At 39.8% G+C, this 22940-nt stretch overlaps 1 protein-coding gene across 1 annotated transcript in view; it reads left to right on the plus strand.

The window, feature by feature from the left end:
* LOC143122392 (NACHT, LRR and PYD domains-containing protein 12-like) overlaps nucleotides 1-22940 on the plus strand; it is a 76644-nt gene that overhangs the window by 49420 nt on the left and 4284 nt on the right. The window contains exons 8-16 of the mRNA XM_076283202.1: nucleotides 1564-1592; nucleotides 2263-4042; nucleotides 4287-4463; nucleotides 11270-11440; nucleotides 13773-13943; nucleotides 14413-14583; nucleotides 15053-15223; nucleotides 20956-21126; nucleotides 22017-22184. Of these exons, the coding sequence (XP_076139317.1) occupies nucleotides 1564-1592; nucleotides 2263-4042; nucleotides 4287-4463; nucleotides 11270-11440; nucleotides 13773-13943; nucleotides 14413-14583; nucleotides 15053-15223; nucleotides 20956-21126; nucleotides 22017-22184 (3009 nt within the window). The remainder of the gene's footprint in view (nucleotides 1-1563; nucleotides 1593-2262; nucleotides 4043-4286; nucleotides 4464-11269; nucleotides 11441-13772; nucleotides 13944-14412; nucleotides 14584-15052; nucleotides 15224-20955; nucleotides 21127-22016; nucleotides 22185-22940) is intronic.

The following is a 22940-nucleotide window of genomic DNA, read 5'->3' on the forward strand; positions in this document are numbered from 1 at the left end:
CTTTAATCTCCATCTCACGCTAAACTGTTGTGTTTTAAAAGCTAAACTGATGCCACAACCGGTCTGGGTTTTCTGAAGTACTGTAGTCTAGGCTACAGGCTGCATTTACAACAGAAAATCAAGTGACATAGCAAGTAGGCCTAGCACTGTGCCTATTTAGAGACAGGAGCATTTAAGGTCGACAGGACATAGCCACGAACACTGTTAGTGTCAGCAGAGTTACTGCCTTGGTGTGTTGACCAGATTGCTTTATCAAATGAAATGCGTTTGTTAATATAGGACAATTGAAAAATAGGGAAATTAAACAGCGTGCCTATATATTTTCAACCCGTATAGCCTACACACAAACAATCTTAAATCGACATGAAAGAAAACAAAATGCCCCAGCTTATAAGCACAATATAAAGTGCTTTACACACAGACATACATATATAGTGAACTATTACTGTAGGATCCCCTGTAAAAAATAGTGGTCAGTAAAATACCTCTAAAGTGCCTTGAGCTCTATTGGGGTGGTGCTTATTAGACAGTCTAACAGCAGTAGGTAGGAAGGGCCGGCGATGTCTCTCTTTTATACACACAGGGCGTAGCAGCCTGTCACTGAAACAGCTGCTCAGTGTTGTCAGAGTGACATGCATTGGGTGGCGCTCATTACCCAGCATAGATGTCAGTTTAGCCACCATCCTGCTCTCTCCAACTATCTCTATTGGGTCCAGCTTGCATCCCAGAACAGCACTAGTCCTCTTAATAAGTTTGTTCAGTTTCATCCTGTCGGCGGCCGAGATGCCGCTCCCCCTGATGCCACCACTGAGTGGTAAAATGTTCTCAAAACCCAAAAGATCTGAGTTGCCTCAGCAGATGCAGCCTGCTCATGCCCTTTTAGTAGAGTGCAGCCGTGTTGTTAGACCAGTCCGGCTTATTGTTCAGGTGAACACACAGGTACTTATAAAATGTCACCCTCTCAATCTCATTTCCCTGAATGCTCACTGGTGCTGATGGGGGATGACCTTTCCTACGGAAATCCACCACCAGTTCTTTGGTCTTGCCCGCATTGAGTTGGAGATGGTTCCACAGGCACCAGTCCATAAAATCCTGTATGTGATCTCTGTAGTCATTCTCATCTTTGGCCTAGAACTACTACACGTCTCCCCTGCCCACATAAGAGTTCGTCAGGGCTGTGCCACTCGTGCAGGGGCTGCTCATTTACTCCCCTAAATGATTGCAAATATAGACTTGGTTGCAAATATAGCTGGTGCTACTTTGCTAATATTTGGGAAACTGCGAGTGAAGGGCTATGACTTCAGAAACAATAGGCTACATTAAAGCATTAAAGTTCACGATATTCAGACCGGCCCAAAACGATAATGGCCCACCAGGAATCCTCCCGAAGCTCCCGATTAGCCACTCTGGGCCTGCACACTCATGCATGCATGCACGCACGCGGACACACACACAAACACACACACATCAGTATTTTTCCAGTCCTCTTATGAATATTCTGCTGTGAATAATTGAAAGGCATTTATAATGAACTTGCATTGTCTTCATGTCATGTTTCTCCAGGGATGTTGCAGAGTCAGGAGAGAGAGATGGTGAGACATTCTACACCTACCTGTACCTCATGTCTGAATACTATAACACATTCTACACCTACCTGTACCTCATGTCTGAATACTTTAACACATTCTACACCTACCTGTACCTCATGTCTGAGTACTTTAACACATTCTACACCTACCTGTACCTCACGTCTGAATACTTTAACACATTCTACACCTACCTGTACCTCATGTCTGAGTACTTTAACACATTCTACACCTACCTGTACCTCACGTCTGAATACTTTAACTCATTCTACACCTACCTGTCCCTCACGTCTGAATACTCTAACACATTCTACACCTACCTGTACCTCATGTCTGATTATGAAACTTTTTCTTTTTACTTTTTGTTTGAGAGGGAGCAATTGTTCAAGACTCAAATAAGAAAGATGGTTAAACTTTTATAATGACACACTTATAAAATATGTACAGCATAATTATGATGCACTAGTTATGTATAACTAAAATATAATAATTAATCATAATTATGACCATTATGGACATAGATTAAATTTTTTCATGAAACATCACTCATCATAAATTAAAATATACACAGTTTGAAGGTAAGTGCATACAGTAAATGTATATGTCATGCAAAAATGTATGTATGAATAAGCTGAGTACAGTGGATTGATTTCTTGTTATGCTTCTTTTTTTCCAGTATATGCAATTCTGCAGGAAGTCAAAGCAAAACACAAAAAGTGGATGATAGAGAAGTTTGGTGAGATTCATGAGTGTCTTGAGGATGGGAAGAACAAAACACTCCTGAGTAAGATCTACACAGAGCTCTACATCACAAAGGGAGAAAGTGAAGGGGTGAATAAGGAACATGAGGTTTGCAGGACACAATCAAAATCCCAAAGGGCAAATGAAGACAAAATCAACTGTAATGACATCTTTAAGTGTTTACTGGAAGATAAGAAAATCCGAACTGTAATGACCACAGGCATTGCTGGTATAGGAAAATCTGTATGTGTGCAGAAGTTCATTCTGGACTGGGCAGAAGGAGGGACACATCAGGATGTTGATTTCATATTTGCACTTCCATTCCGCCAGTTAAACTTGATGAATGATTCATACACTCTCCACCAACTCCTCCTTGACTTTCATCTGGAACTGGATGAAAAGGTCATGAATCCACAAATGTTCAGAAAGTCGAAGATCATATTGATCTTTGATGGTCTGGATGAGAGCAAACTCTCCCTGAATGTAGAACAGAGCAAATACATACATGATCCCTTGAAGACTGCATCAGTGGATGTTTTGATATCCAATCTCATCAAAGGCAATCTACTGCCTAATGCGCTTATTTGGATAACCTCCCGACCAGCTGCTGTCAAAATGATCCCTCCTAAATACATAGACAGGTGGACAGAAGTACAAGGATTCAATGACCAACAGAAGGATGAATACTTCAAGAAGAAGATTGAGAATCCAGCAAAAGCGGACACAGCCATCGCTCACATTAAAAGGTCAAAGAGTATCTACATCATGTGCCACATCCCTGTCTTCTGCTGGATCTTAGCGTCTGTGCTTCTGAAAATGATCAGTCTTACCAGTACAAGTGACTTGCCTCAAACACTGACTGAGGTCTATATCTATTTCTTGCTCACGGAGACAAATAGGAAGGGCCAGAAATATGGCAAAGGTTTTGAACGAGATGCTAAAAAACGTCTGGAGTTCAACAAAGACGCTATTTTGAAATTATCTGAACTAGCATATAAAGAACTGCTGAAGGGTAATATCTTGTTTTATGAAGACAGTTTGAAAGAGTGTGGCATCAATGAAGAAGACATTACATTGTACTCTGGTATGTGCTCTGAGTTCTTCACGAGTGAGTGTGCTGTTGACCAACATAAAGTTTATTGCTTTGTGCATCTGAGCATTCAGGAGTTTCTGGCTGCGTTGTTTGTGTTTCACTCCTTTGTGACTAAGAACATAGAAGCCCTGAGACAATTTATCTCACAAGAATCCCCTTCCAACCTTTCCATGACTAAGTTTTTAAGAACTGCAATAGATAAATCCATGCAGAAGGAAGATGGACATCTGGACCTTTTCCTTCGCTTCCTCTTGGGCATCTCACTTGAGTCCAACCAGAAACTCCTACAAGGTCTTCTGACACGCACGGAGAGCAGTTCAGACAGTCTCAAGGAAACAGCCGAGAATATCAAAATAATTTTGAGTGAGGACACAGAAGTCCCTGAAAGATGCATGAATCTGTTGCTCTGTTTATTGGAGATGAAGGACAATTCCCTTCATCAGGAGATTCAGCAGTACATAGACTCTGGAAAAGAGCTCTCACCTGCCCAATGTTCAAGTCTGGCCTACATGCTTCTGGTGTCAGAGGAAACACTGGATGAGCTTGACCTGGCTAAGTACAAGTCATCAAATGAGGGTCGTAGGAGACTGCTTATAGTGGTGAAGGCTTGTAGGAAAGCACGGTGAGTAAGAATAGCAGCTCTGTCATGCATTTGAATCTAAATTATAATATACTACAGAGCAAGAAAATAGCTACTTAATACTGGTGTTGTATTGTGGTATAGTGGTGATGTAGACTGGGTGAACCCAGCCTGATCTGCAGGCAATTTTTGGTCTGGTGATTGCGAGACTAGTGGTGATGCAATATCTCGTTAAATTTAGATCATTAGCAATAACCAATCTGCTACATGTGTTATGTTACTGCAGATTGGTTGGTTGTGAGCTTAAAGAGGAATCCTGTGAGGTCCTAACATCTGCTCTTCAGTCCGAAAACTTCCTGTTGAAAGAACTGGACCTGAGCTTTAATCTTCTGGAGGATTCTGGAGTGGAGATGTTGCTGTCTGTTGGGCTGAAGCATGCTAACTGCAGGCTGGAAACACTGAGGTTAGTGATGTGGTTACCAAGGGCATCAGTTTGTTTTTAATAGTGGTGGGGACAATAACCATAAGCTGAGTGTGGTTTGAAAAATTCGGGGTACCCTTATGTAAGCTATTCATCCATTCAATGCTGCATTACAATATGCTCAACAGTAGTGTTGCACCGGTTAAGGTTTTTTAACATCCGCACCCACCCGACCCGTCAGGAGAGTCAATCTTCACCCACTCGACCCTCAATATGTACTGATTAACTACCCGAACCTGACCCGACCCGACAAAAAAAACAAAAAACAATGAGACATACTTTTTGCCGCAACGTGTGAAAACGAGGTGAAACCGACTGCACTTTGGTTAGTTTGCATTTGCTTTGCTGTTGCTTAGAATGTTAGATTCTTGCGATAGATGTCTTCAGACAATAAAAAGTAATTTGGAAGGGAAATTGAAGAGAAGAGTTGCCCCCAGCGTTGGCCGTGATTCCCCTTTGAAAATCAGAGGTTCACAGGCTACTGTGGCCTTGGTCAGTGGCGCCGCCAGCCGTAATCCTGTAGCCTATGTGCGTACAATTCATTCATGAAATCATTTAATACAACAATAAAAATAGCTTGTGTACTGTCTTAATTGAAGCATGCTTCACGCACAAATGATAACCTAGGGCAAAGAGAATGGACATCTCAACATAAGGATACATTAGAACAGTGTTTCTCAAAGTGTGGTCCGGGGACCACTGGTGGTCCGCAAGATATCCCAAGTGGTCCGCGAGCAGACGTGGTAAAAAATAATATAGATGAGTTGTTTGCAATATTGAACCAACTTGTATGTAAATCTAAACAGTTCTGCAACACTGCCTATGTAAGCTATGCCAATTTAAATCATATGAATCCTCTGACACAATAAGCATGGTGCAAAGACAATAAGCAAGGTGGTTCAGTGCAGTAGGCTTATTGTGTGAGGTTTTTTTTACTGGTTAAGTTGTCCTTGGTCTGAAAAAGTTTGAGAAACACTGCATTAGAAGATGATGATTGGTGTAAACTTTGTCACACGACGTGATAAGCAGTTCGGGCGCTTAAAAACGCAACGTTCCATTCAGTCATAAATCATTCAAACGTAGGCCTAGTGCTCGTCATGAAAAGAAAACAGCAGCTTAATATTTTTCAGGTGTTTAACAGTAGGCCTAGGCGCACTGTATCAGTTATGCCGTAGGCAGTGAGATTATTAGGCATTGCATCCTGTCACTCTGTTTGGAACATCGCAGTTCGGGTTGATAAGATTCAGTTAATGCGAGTATGGGTCGTCTCAAAGTTTGGGACAACCAAACAGCAGAGTAGGCAAAGCAAATCCTACTTGTTAGGTTACCAATAGCTGTCTTTTCTCTAGGCCTAGGCATATCGGAAATCGTGACATAAGCTCGTTGGTTTCTTTTTTCTTTTCTTTCTTGTTCGCGTGTTGGGTATGAAGCGATAATGCATTTAAATCAATGTACATCAGAGCCGATATGGCCAGCCCTGATCTGCTGCTCTGTAAAGGTATTTCTGTCCCACCCAAATTTGCTGAACTACTTGCGAAGTAGCCTATTCATCACAGACATCACATGTATCACACGAAAGAGCTTTTTCTCAGCTTTTAAACGATGTTGGTGGTTAGTTGTTGTGGTAAACGGTTCGTGAGAAAAGTAGCCATAACTTTAATTTAATCATATTTTCTGCGCCCGTCTCCCTACCCATTCATCTTGGCTTCGCAAACTTTCCCTCAACACATGACAAACCATATATCAGAATAAACAGCAGACCTTACCGAACACAAAGGTGTAAAGTTTTAATTAAAGTTTAAAGCACTCCCCTGTTCAGTTAATTCTAGAGTAATCCGGTTTTAAATTTGCAGCAATGTCTATATGCATGTCTCCAACTTTGGGGTTCACAATGTGTTTAAATTGTTCAATAGGCCTACAATATTTTATAACAGGTCAAATACAAAATAAATGTTACAAATATATCGCCTAGATAGCCTATCTGTAAACATTACAATATACATAGGCTATAGGCCAGACCGACGCTCGAGTTCATGCTTTGTTTTATCGCTGGATTTTAGGATAGCCTATTATGGCAACCGATTGCATTCCGAGCTACAGTCAACTCTAACAGGCATTACATGACTGGAGGGTCGGGTGGGTGCGGAGGTAAAAAAACCTTAACCACGCAACACTCCATCCACACATATCCAGGCAGGTGTGCATGCTGTGAGGATGTAATTGTGCACGCCTATCGCATGGTTTAGACTCGATGATTTCAGTATGTGGGGATTTTTTCGGTCGCAATTGGTTTGCACTTTTTTAGAAGTGGTGGGGACACATTTCAAATTATAAATAGTGGACATATCCCCCCCGTCCCCACCGTAATCTACGCGTATGGTGGTTACAATACAGTATGATGAGGTCAATAAAATAGTTGTGGTCAAAATTACTCCAAGACAACTGGTGTGAGACTGCAGCTTTATTCTCGATACCGGGAGCATGTTACCCACAGCAAATGTCAAGTAACAATCCCACACATCTGTGGGTGAAGCCAGTTCTTATACCCTTAACACACACACATGGAAAATCACAAGAGACCCCCCCCCACAATGATCCATCCATCCATCCAGTTAATATTAACAGACATAAGGATGTTACAAGATCCTTTAGCCTTCTAATGGCCTAGGTATGTTTGTGTCCTTGGGGTGAAGACAATCAGACACCCTACCGCAAAGAGTCTTCTCACTCTCTGGAAATTGCCACAGAGGGAGACGGATGAAGGGAACCATTTCCTCATAGCACATATGCATGGTTAAACTAAATATTTCAGTAAATGAGAAACCTATATAAATTTGTTTACTATATCACACCATTATACCACATAGTAACTGCAAGCTACTTAAGAGTGTGTCCATGAGAGGACCAGGCGGGGGTGACACATGCTACGTCACCGATTTGGATGAAACTTGGACAGTTTGAAGGGTCCACCTAAAAACTCAAAAAGCCAAAATAGTACAAAATTTGAAACAACCCAGGGGGAGTTAGGCCCCCGTCCTTGTTTTAGGCCAAAAAACTCAAAAAAAGGCCCAAAATTGCATAAAATGTTGACATCCCTCCTGCTGTCAGATTTAAACACAGCAAAGTAACAATCCATGCCATCAAAGGTCCATCCAAGGTTAGTTTAAAACTGGAGTTACAAGGCGTAAGGTGTGACTGGTGTCAGTCCAGGACTGCACATATCCACTATGTCACATGCCTTTTGGCGAATACCCAAAAAATAGCAATATTCAGACCTGAATATCTCCGATGAGCAACCTCCTTTTTTCAAAATTCTTTCTGCACATGGAAGGGCCATCTGTGGACTTCATAAATCAAAAGTGCTCGGCCTTTTTATTATTTTTGTAGCTGTAACTGCCTAAATAATGTGATCCAGCCAGTGATTTCAAATACATATCTATTTCAATGATTGGTTGAAACATAATGTTTAGGTCATTTATGGTGGACAAATGGAGATATATTATCATCAATCATGTCTACTTATCAAATCCAAGCTAGATTTAATGTCCTAAGTGCAATATATTCTTTAAGGTAGCTCAAAATGACATCATTGGGTGACATACACCAGTATACCCGTAGGTCCAATATTTGCAAATGTGATATCTCAACTTAACACACACACATAGAAAATCACAAGAGACCCCCCCCCCCCCCCACACACAATGATCCATCCATCCAGTTAGTATTAACAGAACTAAGGATGTTACAAGATCCTTTAGCCTTCTAATGGCCTAGGTATGTTTGTGTCCTTGGGGTGAAGAGAATCAGACACCCTAAAACAGTCTTCTCACTCTCTGGAAATTGCCACAGAGGAAGACGGATGAAGGGAACCATTTCCTCATAGCACATGTGCATGGTTAAACTAAATATTTCAGTAAATGAGAAACCTATATAAATTTGTTTACTATATCACACCATTATACCACATAGTAACTGCAAGCTACTTAATACTGGTGTTGTTTGGTGATGTAATATCTCATTAAATTTAGATCATTAGCAATAACCAATCTCCTACATGTGTTATCTTACTGTAGATTGGTTGGTTGTGGTCTCACAGAGGAATCCTGTGAGGTCCTAACATCTGCTCTTCAGTCAGAACACTCCCTGTTGAAAGAGCTGGATATGAGTTCTAATTCTCTGATGGATTCTGGAGTGAGGTTGCTGTCTGTTGGGCTGAAGCATACTAACTGCAGGCTGGAAACACTGAGGTTAGTGATGTGGTTACAATATGATGAGGTCAACAAAACAGCTAACTGTAGGCTACTTAATATTGGGATTGTATTAGAGGGTATGGTGATGATGTAATATCTAGTTACCGTGCCTGTTGTGTGAGTCACTCACTGCACGTAGTTGTGAAATAACACTGACTGCACAGAACATTCCTTTTTTTCAGACTTGATACCCTTGTGACACAAAAAGGCGTGGTTATGCTACAGGACAGAGATACAGTATACCCACCATTGTAATCAGAGACATAGCCCTTTGAAATGACACATACCATATACTAATATATGTAATCTCTTCAAAAGTCAACCCCCCCAAAACACAGAAATTTCAGTTTGCCAAGACAATATCGGTCTTCCTCTACAAACATCCACGTTCCTCTGTGCTCTTCCATGTGCCATGTTCCTCCGGCTCTTCCAATCGCCTGAGTTGGGAGAATTCCCAGTGAGCTTAGAAACAGGCATGATATTGTTGTTTATAGGCTATCAGTTCAGTTCTGTGTGATCTCAGCCCCACACTCTCACTCCCAGCGGCCCCTCCCCACAGACCTGGTAGCCTTCTAACGAAGCAACAGCTGTGATGAACGGTCATGAAGGTTCACCTGAGAGTGGCCTACAGAGCCTTACTGAAAGTTTTAGATGGATGGTGGCGACATCCATTTAGTTGCCCTGGACTACCCTCCTAATAGGAATAGTCCCAATAAATACCTTGAAGCCATCCTTAATCAATCAGAGTCGCTGGAACACAGCTGCCACTCCAAGAATTCCTGCGTACTTGTGGCCCGACTTCATAGAATAAAAGCCTACACTGCTAGAGCAAACTTGAAATAAAAAATGTTTCATAGGCTATGTTTATTTGAATTGTCATGATAACATATTGTAAATGTTGTGCAATACAAGCATATTTAATGTTATTTAATTAATTAATTAATTAATGTATCACATCTTTCACTGGATATTATATTTTTTTTCTGCCAAACAACTACATGTCAATCTGACCAATTTCCGGCTGTAACTGGCTAAACTCTGCTGCCATCTTATTATCATAGCTTGTACAGATAAGCCAGTACCAGAGACAACAAGGCAAATGTGTGTGTCATGGTGTGCATGTGAATGATCTCTGCACTGTTGGTTAAGGGTCTCTTGATTTTTTTTTTGCTATTTATCACGGCACATGGAAATACTATGACACCGTCAAACTATAACCTTTGTAATTTCCCCCATTCATCCTCTATAAAGAGGCTTAACAGTACACTTGTAATACCTTTTTGTCCACTGGTGGTTGTTTTGGTGCTTTTTTGAGTTGAATGGAATGTAGTCCTACCTGCAAACAATGTAAGATATAGATTAGTAAGATAATAGGCCTATGCTGACTGCATCAGTACTCAAAGTATTCTAAAATTTGTTTTAATAGTCCTAACTATATTGAAGTCATATTTCTGGGACTATTTTCTTTCACTCATTCAAATTAATACAAAGACAGCAGAACTCACAGGGAAATTCTATGGAAAACTATGTTTTATGTGACATCCATAACGCCAATAAAATGTGATGGTATGGTATGATGTGAATGATTACATGAAATTTGAGAATTTGCTATTTTTGGCTGAAGAATGTACATGAGAAAAAATGCACAACAAATGAATGTTATCATTCACATCATACAAATTCCAAGGCATTTCACTGGCGTTATGGATGTGACAAAAAGTCAATTTTCCGTGGAATTGCCCCACACAGTTCTCCAGTTTTTCCAGCACTTCATAAAACTCTCATAGTTTGAGAACTTTCAATTATTTGTAGGATATTGCTTGTTCACAACTTGTTAGCTGTGTATGCAAAGACAGTTCAAAATTTTGAATAAAACATATTTTTGGGAATGCTTTAAAGCAACACCAAAGCACTTTTCTCTGTTGCACGCACGCTATTTGTTTACCAGCACCGTGTTTGCAAATAACCATGTCCACAGACAAGGTAGAGTTGCATGATTTTATGAAAGTATGATGTATTGCGACATCAGAATCTGATGAAAGTCAAATTTGTAGTTTCTTATGTCTCATTCCATCGAACTACAGATCCGCTACCCGATCTTGCATAGTGCGGTTATAGCCGATAGAGCGTTGCGAAGCCAATGCAGAAGTGGCGTTCACCCTGTTACGAGTTGATGTACCACTGAAATGATTTTGGAAACATTATCTTAAGGTACAAAAAACTCTTTGGTGTTGCTTTAAAGACTTTTTGTTAGTATTATTTAATTTAAGCTATTTCCATGTTGAAATACATTTTATCGATATGTCATGATGGCAATATAAAATAAACACTGCTTACAATGGTGTAAGATTGCAATAGCCTATGACTAAATGTAATGGATTAATATTCAAGGCTATTACAGTTGCTGACATTCTCCAATTCTCTGGCCCTCTCTTATAGCCAGGCATAGTGAGCTGGCCCTCTGAAGAAAAAGTTTGGGGACCACTGGTGTAGACAGTATATCTTCCATTTGTTATCTTTTGTTGTGTTCTTATGCAGGCTTGCTGACTGTAAACTCACAGAGAAATCTTATGAGATGGTGGCTTCAGTTCTACAGTCACCAAACTCCCTACAGCAGCTGGACTTGAGTGACAATTACCTGGGGGATTCTGGAGTTCAGCTCCTCTCTAAGGGACTGTCCAGTTCCAACTGCAAAATACACACATTAAGGTGGGTGCAGACATTTCTTTGTAGTCTTAGGTCATGTCCACACAAAGACAGTTTTTGTTAAAACTGTAAAGTTTTTTATCGTTTTAGCCTTGTTTCCACACGACCACGGGAATTTTAGGTGACCAAAAATTATACTTTTTGAAAAGAGTTCCAGTTTTTTTTTAAATTCCGGTTTGCACTTGCTGTGTGGACAGCAATCAACATTGGCGATGAAGACATAGCCCCATTACCTCTGACCCTTAAACCCAGCTGCACTCGACCTGGCACTCATTACAGTATTGCCTGGTAATACTAGTTTTCATACATGACATTAGCCTACCTAGGATTACACTCAGTAAACACCACAATCGACTGCTGTGCTGTGCCAATATCTTATCATGACTTGGTGAACAGTGTTTTCCCTAGGCTATGTGTTTTCCCGATACATTCTACTGTCAGTGACTGATGTGAGAGAACTAGTCAAAGGTTATTAGGGCAGTGCCATTTTAGTTTAAATTAATTTGTGCGTAGTGCTGGTGTCTTTCATTTCTTTCACATGTCTCACAACATACTGTAAATAAATGCATTCATAGTCTAGTGAAGTCAGAAATTAACCTGTCTACGTCTCTTAGAAACCATGTTAGCCTACATTAGATGTACACTCAATGTGGATGCACGATTTGATACATGGCAAAAACTATTGACTGTTAGCAAAGGTAAATGGCATCATAGAAATGTATTATAATGTGGTAAATGAACTTAGTTGAACAGTTAAATTGAAAACTCAGGTTGAATTTCTCACGGAACTGCTGCGGAGAACGCATAAGCTGTATAAAATAGGGAGAATGTTTTTGTGTGAAGCTCTGCACCGCCAGGTACCACATAGGCTACAGGCCTGGCATAGGCCTGGCATATGCACTACAGTGTTTTCGCTCGTTTTCACCTCTTCGTGCAGACGCAAGACTTTTTTTTACCAGTGTCGATAAAGGTGTGAAAGCGGCAAGACATGTGTAGACATAGCCTTAGGCTAAGTTCACTCTTCTGAATCTATTTTGATACAGATTTTCGGAATAATGATAATGTACTTAGGTTTTTTTATTCAGTTATCCGAACATTATTGGAGGAAATGTTGCTTTTTTCAGGCTATGTTTTCGATGGTAACCCTTTGTCAGTCAATCGTGAAAGTAATTAACTGTGTCTATAACTGTTTTGTCGTTGACCATTGGCACCGCCAGCTGTAATCCTGTAGGCCTACTCACTGTGCGTACATTTTTTTCATCGCATTATCCTTCATTCATTCACTATTAGGCCTACAACAATAAAAACATCTGTGTAATGTGTTGATTGAAACATGCTTCGCGCATAAACAATAGCCTATGTTTGGGGCTAAAAGAGCGGACTTCTCAGCATAAAGATACATTATTGATGATTGGTGTAAACCTTGTCAAGACATGATGAGCAATTCTGGTGCTTAAAAACGCGAGGTTCCATTTGCCTTATTCACCCGGAGGCCAGAACGAGGCTACATGGTACACTTGACATTACACCTCAGTCCAGCAGATGGTGGTGGTAACGCACTCCGTTTGCAAACTGCAAATTTAGAATATTTTAACATTTAAATGCATCAATCTGGTGCACTTAAATTCAGAGGTAGATGGAAATATTTCTGTGTCCACCTCCTTGTTGTCCCTGTCAGGGTTGCCATGGTGTGGACACCTCAAGGCAAGGCAAGATACAATATACCATTGAAGAGTGGGTGGGAATAGTGCAATATCAGTATAGACATTTAAGATGTAAATATAAATATAGTACAAGGCGTTCAGTGCAATGATATTGTGTATTTTGTAATTGTAAGATTGAATTATACATGAGGTAGATGAGCAGAACAGTGTTGATTGACTTTGTTCAGTGTAATGGAAGCTGTCTTTGTGTCGGCTGGTTTTGGCGAGCAGTGCCCTGTATCACCTACCAGGAGGTTGAACAGGATGTGAGGGGTCTGCAGAGATTTTTGCTGCCCTTTTCCTGACCCTGGACCAGTTAAGAAATAGTAAAAAATAGTTTAGGTTATATTTCAGCAGTCCATGAAATTATGCAGAAGCGGTCACCTGCAGCTAGTTGATCTAACTGTAATATAACGACCACATACTATATTACTAGACTATCAGGGCCACCCATATCTGGGAAAGGCTATGTGATTTGCATATGTCTTAGGTCACGCTTTTTATCAAGAAATAATCATTTGCGTCTTTTTCATATTTTTGCAGTAATGTCACTCGGAAGCAGGGCCATGCAGACGAACATTAAACAAAAGGGATAATCATAATATTTGATCTTTTCTCATGTTTTTATGCAGACTTACTGACTGCAAACTCTCAGAGAGATCCTGTAGAATTGTGGCTTCTGTTCTACAGTCACCAAACTCCATGATAGAGCTGGACCTAAGTCACAATGTCCTGAGAGATTCTGGAGTTTATCTTCTCTCTAAGGGACTGTCTAGTTCCCACTGCAAACTGCAGACATTAAGGTTGGTGTAAGGCCATGCATTTCCTGATATTTTGTATTTGTTTGTTTCCTTAATTGTTATTGTTAGTAATATGCTATGGTGACAGTGAAACAATATGCAAGTTGTTCAGCTGAAGAATTTATATGACATTACAGATAAACCTCAGCCATCATTTACAGATAAGCCGGTACCAGTCAACAAGGGCAATATTGGCTGGTGGTGAAGTTAGGCCAATATATATTGTTCAATGCACCCCTACAATTTAGCTACATCATACCTAGCACTACATCATAGTAAAATCTATCAGGTGTGTGTGCATGTGTGCTTGTGTGCGTACGTGCCTGCCTGCATGCATGTGTGTGTGTTTGTGGTGTTTGACCAGTGTACACATGAATGATTTCTGCACTGTTGGTGAAATGTCTCTTGATTGTGACTGTGTAAACACTATATCTTCCATTTATTCATGTTATCTTTTGTTGCTCTTATGGAGGCTTGCTGACTGTAAGCTCACAGATAAATTGGGTGAGATTGTGGCTTCTGTTCTACAGTCACCAAACTCCATGATAGAGCTGGACCTAAGTCACAATGTCCTGAGAGATTCTGGAGTTTATCTTCTCTCTAAGGGACTGTCTAGTTCCCACTGCAAACTGCAGACATTAAGGTTGGTGTAAGGCCATGCATTTCCTGATATTTTGTATTTGTTTGTTTCCTTAATTGTTATTGTTAGTAATATGCTATGGTGACAGTGAAACAATATGCAAGTTGTTCAGCTGAAGAATTTATATGACATTACAGATAAACCTCAGCCATCATTTACAGATAAGCCGGTACCAGTCAACAAGGGCAATATTGGCTGGTGGTGAAGTTAGGCCAATATATATTGTTCAATGCACCCCTACAATTTAGCTACATCATACCTAGCACTACATCATAGTAAAATCTATCAGGTGTGTGTGCATGTGTGCTTGTGTGCGTACGTGCCTGCCTGCATGCATGTGTGTGTGTTTGTGGTGTTTGACCAGTGTACACATGAATGATTTCTGCACTGTTGGTGAAATGTCTCTTGATTGTGACTGTGTAAACACTATATCTTCCATTTATTCATGTTATCTTTTGTTGCTCTTATGGAGGCTTGCTGACTGTAAGCTCACAGATAAATTGGGTGAGATTGTGGCATCAGTTCTACAGTCACCAAACTCCCTGCTACAGCTGAACTTCAGTAACAATGACCCGGGGGATTCTGGAGTGGAGCTTCTCTCTAAAGGACTGTCAAGTTCCAACAGCATACTGCAGATATTAAGGTTGGAATAAGGCCATGCACTCATTTCCTGATATTTGTTTTATTTGTTTGTTTAATTAGGCAAATATTGTCAGACACCGTTGTTAGGACAATATGCCATTCATTAGATCCCTACAAGTTATCGACATTACACATTACATCTTATTAAACCTTTTAGATTTGTGTGTTTGTGTGTGTGTGTTCTATGTCATTACAGGACAATAATGTCTCCTAATTATGTTGACTATTGTTACGGCCGGCTCAGAGGCCGCAACATAAAATGGAGACGGAAATCAGAGTTTATCAAAAATAGAGAATTTTATTTCAATAAATAATCATTTGGATTAATGCCACATTCACACCAGATCCATAGTGTGTACGTTCCATCACAGCTGTGGCATGGTTGTGTGTGTGTGTGTGTGTGTGTGTGCGTGTCCATCTACGCCTAGCAGACAATGGGGTGTACATGTAAATGCTATTGGAGTTGGTGTCTCTGTCTATGTCTGTGTAAGAATAAGCAAAGTGAGACGCGTTGATGCTCTACCTGACATGGAACCTGATAAGAAATGGTAAACCAAACTCGAAAATAAAGAAATTGAGTGATGAGAAAAGTAGAAATTTAATTACAAATGTAAATAAACTATAATATAATCCCCGTCATTAATGTTATAAGCAACACTGTCGTCACAACCACAAATGTAGCCTACATGCGCACAGTCTCCTCCTCTAGCACATCCTGTCTTGTCTTCCTCTTCATCCAGAACCTACCTATCCTACATGTCCATGTGGTCCTTGAGGTCATGTTTGCCAATTATCTGGAGCTCATCAGCAGTTGGCTGCTTCCAACCCAGTTGTGTGTACTTCTCTCCCTCCATCTAAAATAACCAGAGGCGGACAGAGTACACAACTTCAGTACTTGAGTAAAAGTACAGATACCCTTTGTGGAGCAGCCATGGCCTACTGGTTAGCGCTTCGGACCTGTAACCGGAGGGTTGCCGGTTCGAACCCCGACCAGTAGGCACGGCTGAAGTGCCCTTGAGCAAGGCACCTAACCCCTCACTGCTCCCCGAGCGCCGCTGTTGTTGCAGGCAGCTCACTGCACTGGGATTTGTGTGTGCTTCACCTCACTGTGTGCTGAGTGTGTTTCACTAATTCACGGATTGGGATAAATGCAGAGACCAAATTTCCCTCACAGGATCAAAAGAGTATATATACTTATACTTATACTTTGCTAAATTTTACTCAAGTATAAGTAAAAGTACAACAGTCAGATGTCTACTTAAGTAAAAGTACTGAAGTACTTGTTTTTAAAAGTACTTGAGTATCAAAAGTACATTTTCTATATATTGCATTACTACTGCCACAGTGCGCAGTACAGAAACATCCTACATGGAGTTATAAAAACAATTTAATGTTAATACCTTGGAGAATGTAAAAGGAATTGAAAGTAGGGCTGTCAATCGATTAAAAAAATTCATCTAATTAATTACATACTCTGTGATTAATTAATCTAAATTAATCGCATATATGATTTTTGCTGTGAAAGTATTTTAAATATTTAAATTCAAATCAATCATTGAATAATCAGCATTAGTGACATTAAAGTTCAAAAACTCTTTTATTATAATTTGAATAATGGCCATAATAATCTATGATATGACCTAATATGCTGAGGAAATAAATTCAAAAGTGCTTCGAGAAGAAGTTTTTTTTTATCACATACATTGCAGAGGACTTTATTTTAAGCAACACTTTATTTTTACCAATACCATCAAGCCGTTTTTGAAAAGTAAATGTTCCAATCAATGATCTAGGCAGCACATTTTCTTCTCTCTCCTTTATTTTACAGTCTAACGGTTACTGACTACAACGGCTCGGGGTCAAAGGTCATACAGAATTGATTAATCTGCGTTATTTTTTTTAATCAGTTATTTTTTCTCAAATTAATTAATCGAAATTAATCAGTTATTTTGACAGCCCTAATTGAAAGTAAAATCAAGTCATTTTCATCTTTTTACCATGTTGCCAGGAATGGGCAGTATTTCTAACACATGTATTTAAAATACGTATTTCAAATACAAAATACTATTTTGTAATGGAAACACTTGAAGCGAAGACTATCATTAACTTGTTCAGAAAATTGAAATAGTCTGGTGAGGTGGGGCCACATGTTGGCACATTCCCGGGATGGACCTGCTGCGTCTTCATCCATTGTTTTGTCCATGGTTTCATCTCTTATCTAAATCTAACCATGGAGTTGACTTTGGCGGAAAGCTGAAGGTGATTGCTGATAGGCTGTCCCAATCAGTGGCGCCTGCACAATCCAATCACGTTTGAGAGGGAAACAACAAATTGAGGGTTTCCGAGATTTTTCTTTTTTCCTTTTTTATTTAGAAGAAGTAACGGGTACTCACGGTTATGGATAGAAATGTAGTGGAGTAAAGAGTATAATATTTGCCTCTCAAATGTACTTGAGTAAAGTCATAAGTACTCCCCAAAAATGATACTCGAGTAAAGTACAGATCCCTCAAAACTGTACTCAAGTACTGTACTCAAGTAAATGTACTCAGTTACTGTCCGGCTCTGAAAATAACGCGAGTACAAAACACAAGCCTGATAAAGGTTGTTTAGTTTTATTATAGCCCAGGCCTATCACTTCCACATAGGCCTAATCTTAATCACCACCAACCATAACTCTTTTCACTAAGGTATACTCACTGGAGTTCTCACAGATTGCTTGGAGAGGTAACTTAGTGTCAGAGCTCACTACTACTGCAGGCCACTAGTGGGGCCACTTTTCAGCCCGGGAGTTTCAGGCCCAAGACCGGCCCACGTTTTCCATAGTGGCGGAAATTGGATAAATTAAACAACATTTCAGCTCGTACTATCCTGTAGTTTTTATTAGTACCATGGTTCAACAATGTGTAAAGGTTATATAATAATTCACTTCAATTGAGAGTTAACAAAAACTATTCCACTATAGGCCTACCACAAGTTAAGAAAGAAAGAAAGAAAGCCTTTGAAATGTAGTCTATCGCTTCCACAAAGAGGCATATTGAACTAATGTTTAGGCTAGGCCTACATGTTTTTTGCATGGATAGGCTATATTGTTGTTTGGTGATTTAGCCAACTCCTTTATTACACCCTCTTCTGAACAAACAAGGTTCATCATGTAGAATAATAGCTCTTTCTTACAATAAATAACTTTAATTTATCCTCTCTAGGCTACTTGTCCCTCATGGCCTCCTCTTCACTAATTTCGGGCTCATCATTTTCAGTGGTCGACTGGTTGATCTGCTGCTCGGCTACAATTTTTACAGCATAGGCCTACACAGATCAAGCTTCAGTTTTGTTATCAATATTTGCATACTGCAAAGTCTATGAAATGGATACAAAAGGCTAATATTTTAAGTAGCCTAATTGAATATGTTGCTTGCGAATAGCTTGACAACGCTACAAACGTCTAATATTAGCAATAATTACACTGCTAATAATCATTGCCTATAGGCAATCTCTCTTTATCAGTTGCCACTTTTGTCTGTAATCTGGAAGCTTGGCACATTTAGCAGCATTCTACCTGGCCGTTTCAGTCCCTCCTGGCCTCTTTCTACCATCCATCCTTCATGACGCTTATGGCTACTGTGTAGGCCGGCCCGGCTATCCGTATCTGAGAAAGCTTTTTGGAAAAGACGGGCTATATGGACCCGCAACCAACTCTTTTGGGGTGGGGAGAGCTCGCTCACATGGAGCCCATGCAACGGTGTCATGCACAGAATGCGGAACGTGTAGGAGATAGTCTACTTAGAGAAGATATACTAACGTGAAAAATTTCAATATTTTTTTTCCTCGACCGGCCCAAAAGTGACCCATTACCCACCCGGTCCTGACATAAGTGTCATTCCTTTGGCTAAACCATACATAGCATAGGCTACCAGCTAACTTACAAGCAAACATTGGTTCATTAAGAAGGAGATGACATAGCCTAATCTAGACAGTGTTTGCACATAACCCACCCAATATTTACGTCAGTCATTTGCAATGTATTATAATTGTGGTTGCTAGGTGTATGTTATACACCTAGTTATGTACCAACCTATGTAATTATATTATATTTTATTATACAAGATTAGGCTACTGTTTCTATCCATTTTCTCCTATCCTTTCCTCTTTAATGTCTTTATCTCGCACGAGAGATACAGTCAGTTCGTCATGCTTACGTCACTGTTGGGATAAATACTGCAGCGCAGCCGTTGAAGTTATTTCTGAAATATTTCAACAAGTGAACCATAGCGAGTACTGTATCTCTGCTGTGACTCGTTTTGCTGTTGAGACTTTAAGAAAATTCCTGAATCTTCTCGCCAGGTAGGCATCTGAACTCGTATTCCTTTCCTTTCAGTACTTTTTAAGTTCTTGGGTTAACCGTTAACTGTTATACTAGAATGAGTTATTTAGGAAAACTGGAGAAAGGACGTTGGCGCTGCTAACGTTACAGTTGACAGCTCAACTTTTCTGGTAACGTTAACGTTAATGATATTGTTATTAAGCTAGCCGACAGTCTAGCTAACCACGGTGTTGTTAACTTTAGACTGGTGAGAAATGTCTTCAATAAGTTAACGTTACCTTTGTAATGAATGTATGTCCACTCCTAAATACGTTTAAGAGTATTTTTTTATCATTTGCTTGAAGTTTTTGTTTTTAATGGCAGTGTACGGTTCACCTCTGCATGGTGTCCAATGTTAGTGATTCACATTCTAGTAGAAGCTAGGCATAGAAGCTAGTTCAACAAGACTAAATCACACAGAGTAACTGTAGGATCTGATGCCTGATGTGCCTCGTTATTTACTCTTCTCGTCAGGCTTTGAGTAGTTAGCTGGAGGGCAGCTGCTAGATCCGCTGATTTTACGTCTGGTGCCCAACGACCCTCCTGCTTTGCTCGAGTCTGTGGGGATCCAACGGCTGCTTTCGCCAACGGCTTGTGTGTCTGCCGCTCGAGCCCCGACTCTATTTGAACGATTTGGTGTTAACATTCCATTGTAACGGTAATTGCTTTGTTACCTTCGTCAAGCCCACGTACAACTCCACTGTACACTTTGCGAGTATTTGCAAACGTTTGCCAAAAACTTATTTGCAAATGTTCGCCTGCGAATTTCAACCAACGCACCTCTCGGTTCTCAATACAGACAGTGTATAATGTTAGCGGCTACAGAGAGGGAGGGGTTTACAGGGATTTGCAACAGGATATTGCATTAATCCAATTTAATTAATCCTAACCAAATAACATGGACGATATATTCCGTTTCAATGTGTAAGAATTAAGAAAAATATAAAATGTATTAAGAAAAGAGAGAGAGATAGGGTATGATATTAAAATACCATTTCATTGAACAAGTCTTCCCTAAATCCTAAAATGTATAGGCCTTCATGAGCTCATATCACACAGCACCTGAGCAACTAACCTCTTTGTTAGATAAAGAAAATAGATTAATAAGAATAAATAAAACAATCAATACATATGCTAATTACAATGAATAAATAAATCATTATGAAACAAAATAGATAGCTTCAGCGACAACATCAATACTAAATCAGTGTGAGTGAATTATTTGACCAGCTGAACAGCCGCCGACCCGAGTATGGCGACAGTAGCCATCTGATCTGATGTTGTGTTCTTGATTTTTATTTATGTATCAGGGCACTGTGTAAACACTATATCTTCCATTTATTCATGTTATCTTTTGTTGTGTTCTTATGCAGGCTTGCTGATTGTAAACTCACATATAAATCTTGTGAGATGGTGGCTTCAGTTCTACAGTCACCAAACTCCCTACAAGAGCTGGACTTGAGTGACAATGACCTGGGGGATTCTGGAGCTCAGCTGCTCTCTAAGGGACTGTCCAGTTCCAACTGCAAAATACACACATTAAGGTGGGTGAAGACATATCTTTGTCTTAAAATTCCTCATTAGTTAGAAGAACCATGACGATATAAAAATAAACATCAACTGGTCAACCAAATGAAAAAGCAGCAATTAATATCCCACCTTGTTTATATCATTGTGCAGGTGTCATTCTACTTTTGAGCTTATTTGTGAGTCTTAAAATGTCTGTGAACTGATCAAATCTGTGTCATATTAGTTTATAATGAAGCAATATCGCACAAGTGAGAGTGGGGTTGGTAGCACATATCACCATGGGTTTTATTGGGCCTTGTGCTGCAGGTAATCACAGCCATGGAAATATCTGCTACCAATGCCACTCTGACTTGTACCATATTGCTTTCATACATCAACAGTTCTACTACCAACTAATCATGTTGGAAGACACCAAATTGCTTCTTATGTCCTTTATTTAGATTTTTTTTCCCCCCATTCATCCTCCACCCTAAAGTAGTTCCAAATCGTCCAATTTGCAGAGCCTACTCGCTTGTCTATATGTCATTTGCTAAATTGAACATTCACCCTACTCTACTTACTCCATTTTCCCACTCAATAGCTGTCAAATGTGATGTTATGAAATCGCTACTATCTCGCTTTGAATGAATGGAATGTTCACATTGGACAATTCAGAGCAAAAAGCGTGTTTGAGTGGGGATGTCCTGAGATATCGCCACTCTAGGAATGTCTCTTGTCCAATCAATTAATAAATAGTTTAACCAGACATATCTGTTGTAAAATAAACAAATAACTTCAGATTTAAACAGTCACCAGTTGTATGCAGGTAAGAATGAAAAGGACCATCTCTCTCTTTCTCTCTCCCTCCCTCCCTCTCTCTCTTTCCCTCTCCCTCCCTCTCTCTCTCTCTCTCTCTCTTTCTCAGGCTCTCTGATTGTCTCATCTCAGAGAAGGGTTGTGGTGTTCTGGCCGCAGCTCTGACTTCAAACCATCTAAAAGCGCTGGACTTGAGGCACAACACTCTTGGAGAATCAGGACTGAAGCTGTTATCTGCTAGACTGGAGGATCCTGTCTGTAAACTGGCGATACTTGAGTATGTTTGGACCGTGTGTAGTGGTCTATTTTCAAATATGTATTGTAATAGCTGCTTTACACTGACGTGTATTTGTTATCTCTTTGATGCAGCATCCAATAATGCAAATATTTAGAGGTGTGTTCAAATTCACAATCGTAGCTGAATGTGTAGGAACTTTTACAAACAGTTTTCTGTTTTGTCTTGAGTTCTCCATGAACTTTTTTGAACACTCAGGGTGGGTTTCACCAACAAGGATTAAAATAATCTTTGGTGTAGGCCTAATCAAGGATTTGTAGATCCAGGTTTAAATTGAATTTGTTGCACCACTTAATTTTAAGCATGGTTTAACAAATCCACGATTAAAACCTTAACCTGTGATTAAAACCTCGACTGGTGGATTGTACCAACAAGGATTACGTTTTAACCTGGATTAAATCAAGGTTTGTCCATTAAACCTAGTTTAAAGATAATCAGGTTGCTGCCATGTTAATTGTGCACTTGCAGTTTAAATGTAATCTTATTACAAATTCCTAGTTGAATCTGTACCTCCTTGAAAATTCCTCATCATAAAACTCCATAGGGTTGAGACGGTCTCTTATTTTCCTTTGTGGACTCGATTTTCGTCAATCCATCAAATATATGCAGCCATTTAAGACATTTAAAGCAAGTTTAAAATGAATCCCTAACTGAAATTTAAATCTGAGTTTAAAGCAGTTTAGCAACAGGATTAAAATGAAACCAGGTTTATGTTAACATTTAAACCAAAATTAGGAT

The sequence above is a fragment of the Alosa pseudoharengus genome, unplaced genomic scaffold (assembly GCF_046254945.1).
Source record: "Alosa pseudoharengus isolate Yale_2024_CS ecotype anadromous, Long Island Sound unplaced genomic scaffold, YU_APseudo_1.1 YU_APseudo_1.1_scf_1, whole genome shotgun sequence".
Lineage (NCBI taxonomy): Eukaryota > Metazoa > Chordata > Actinopteri > Clupeiformes > Clupeidae > Alosa > Alosa pseudoharengus.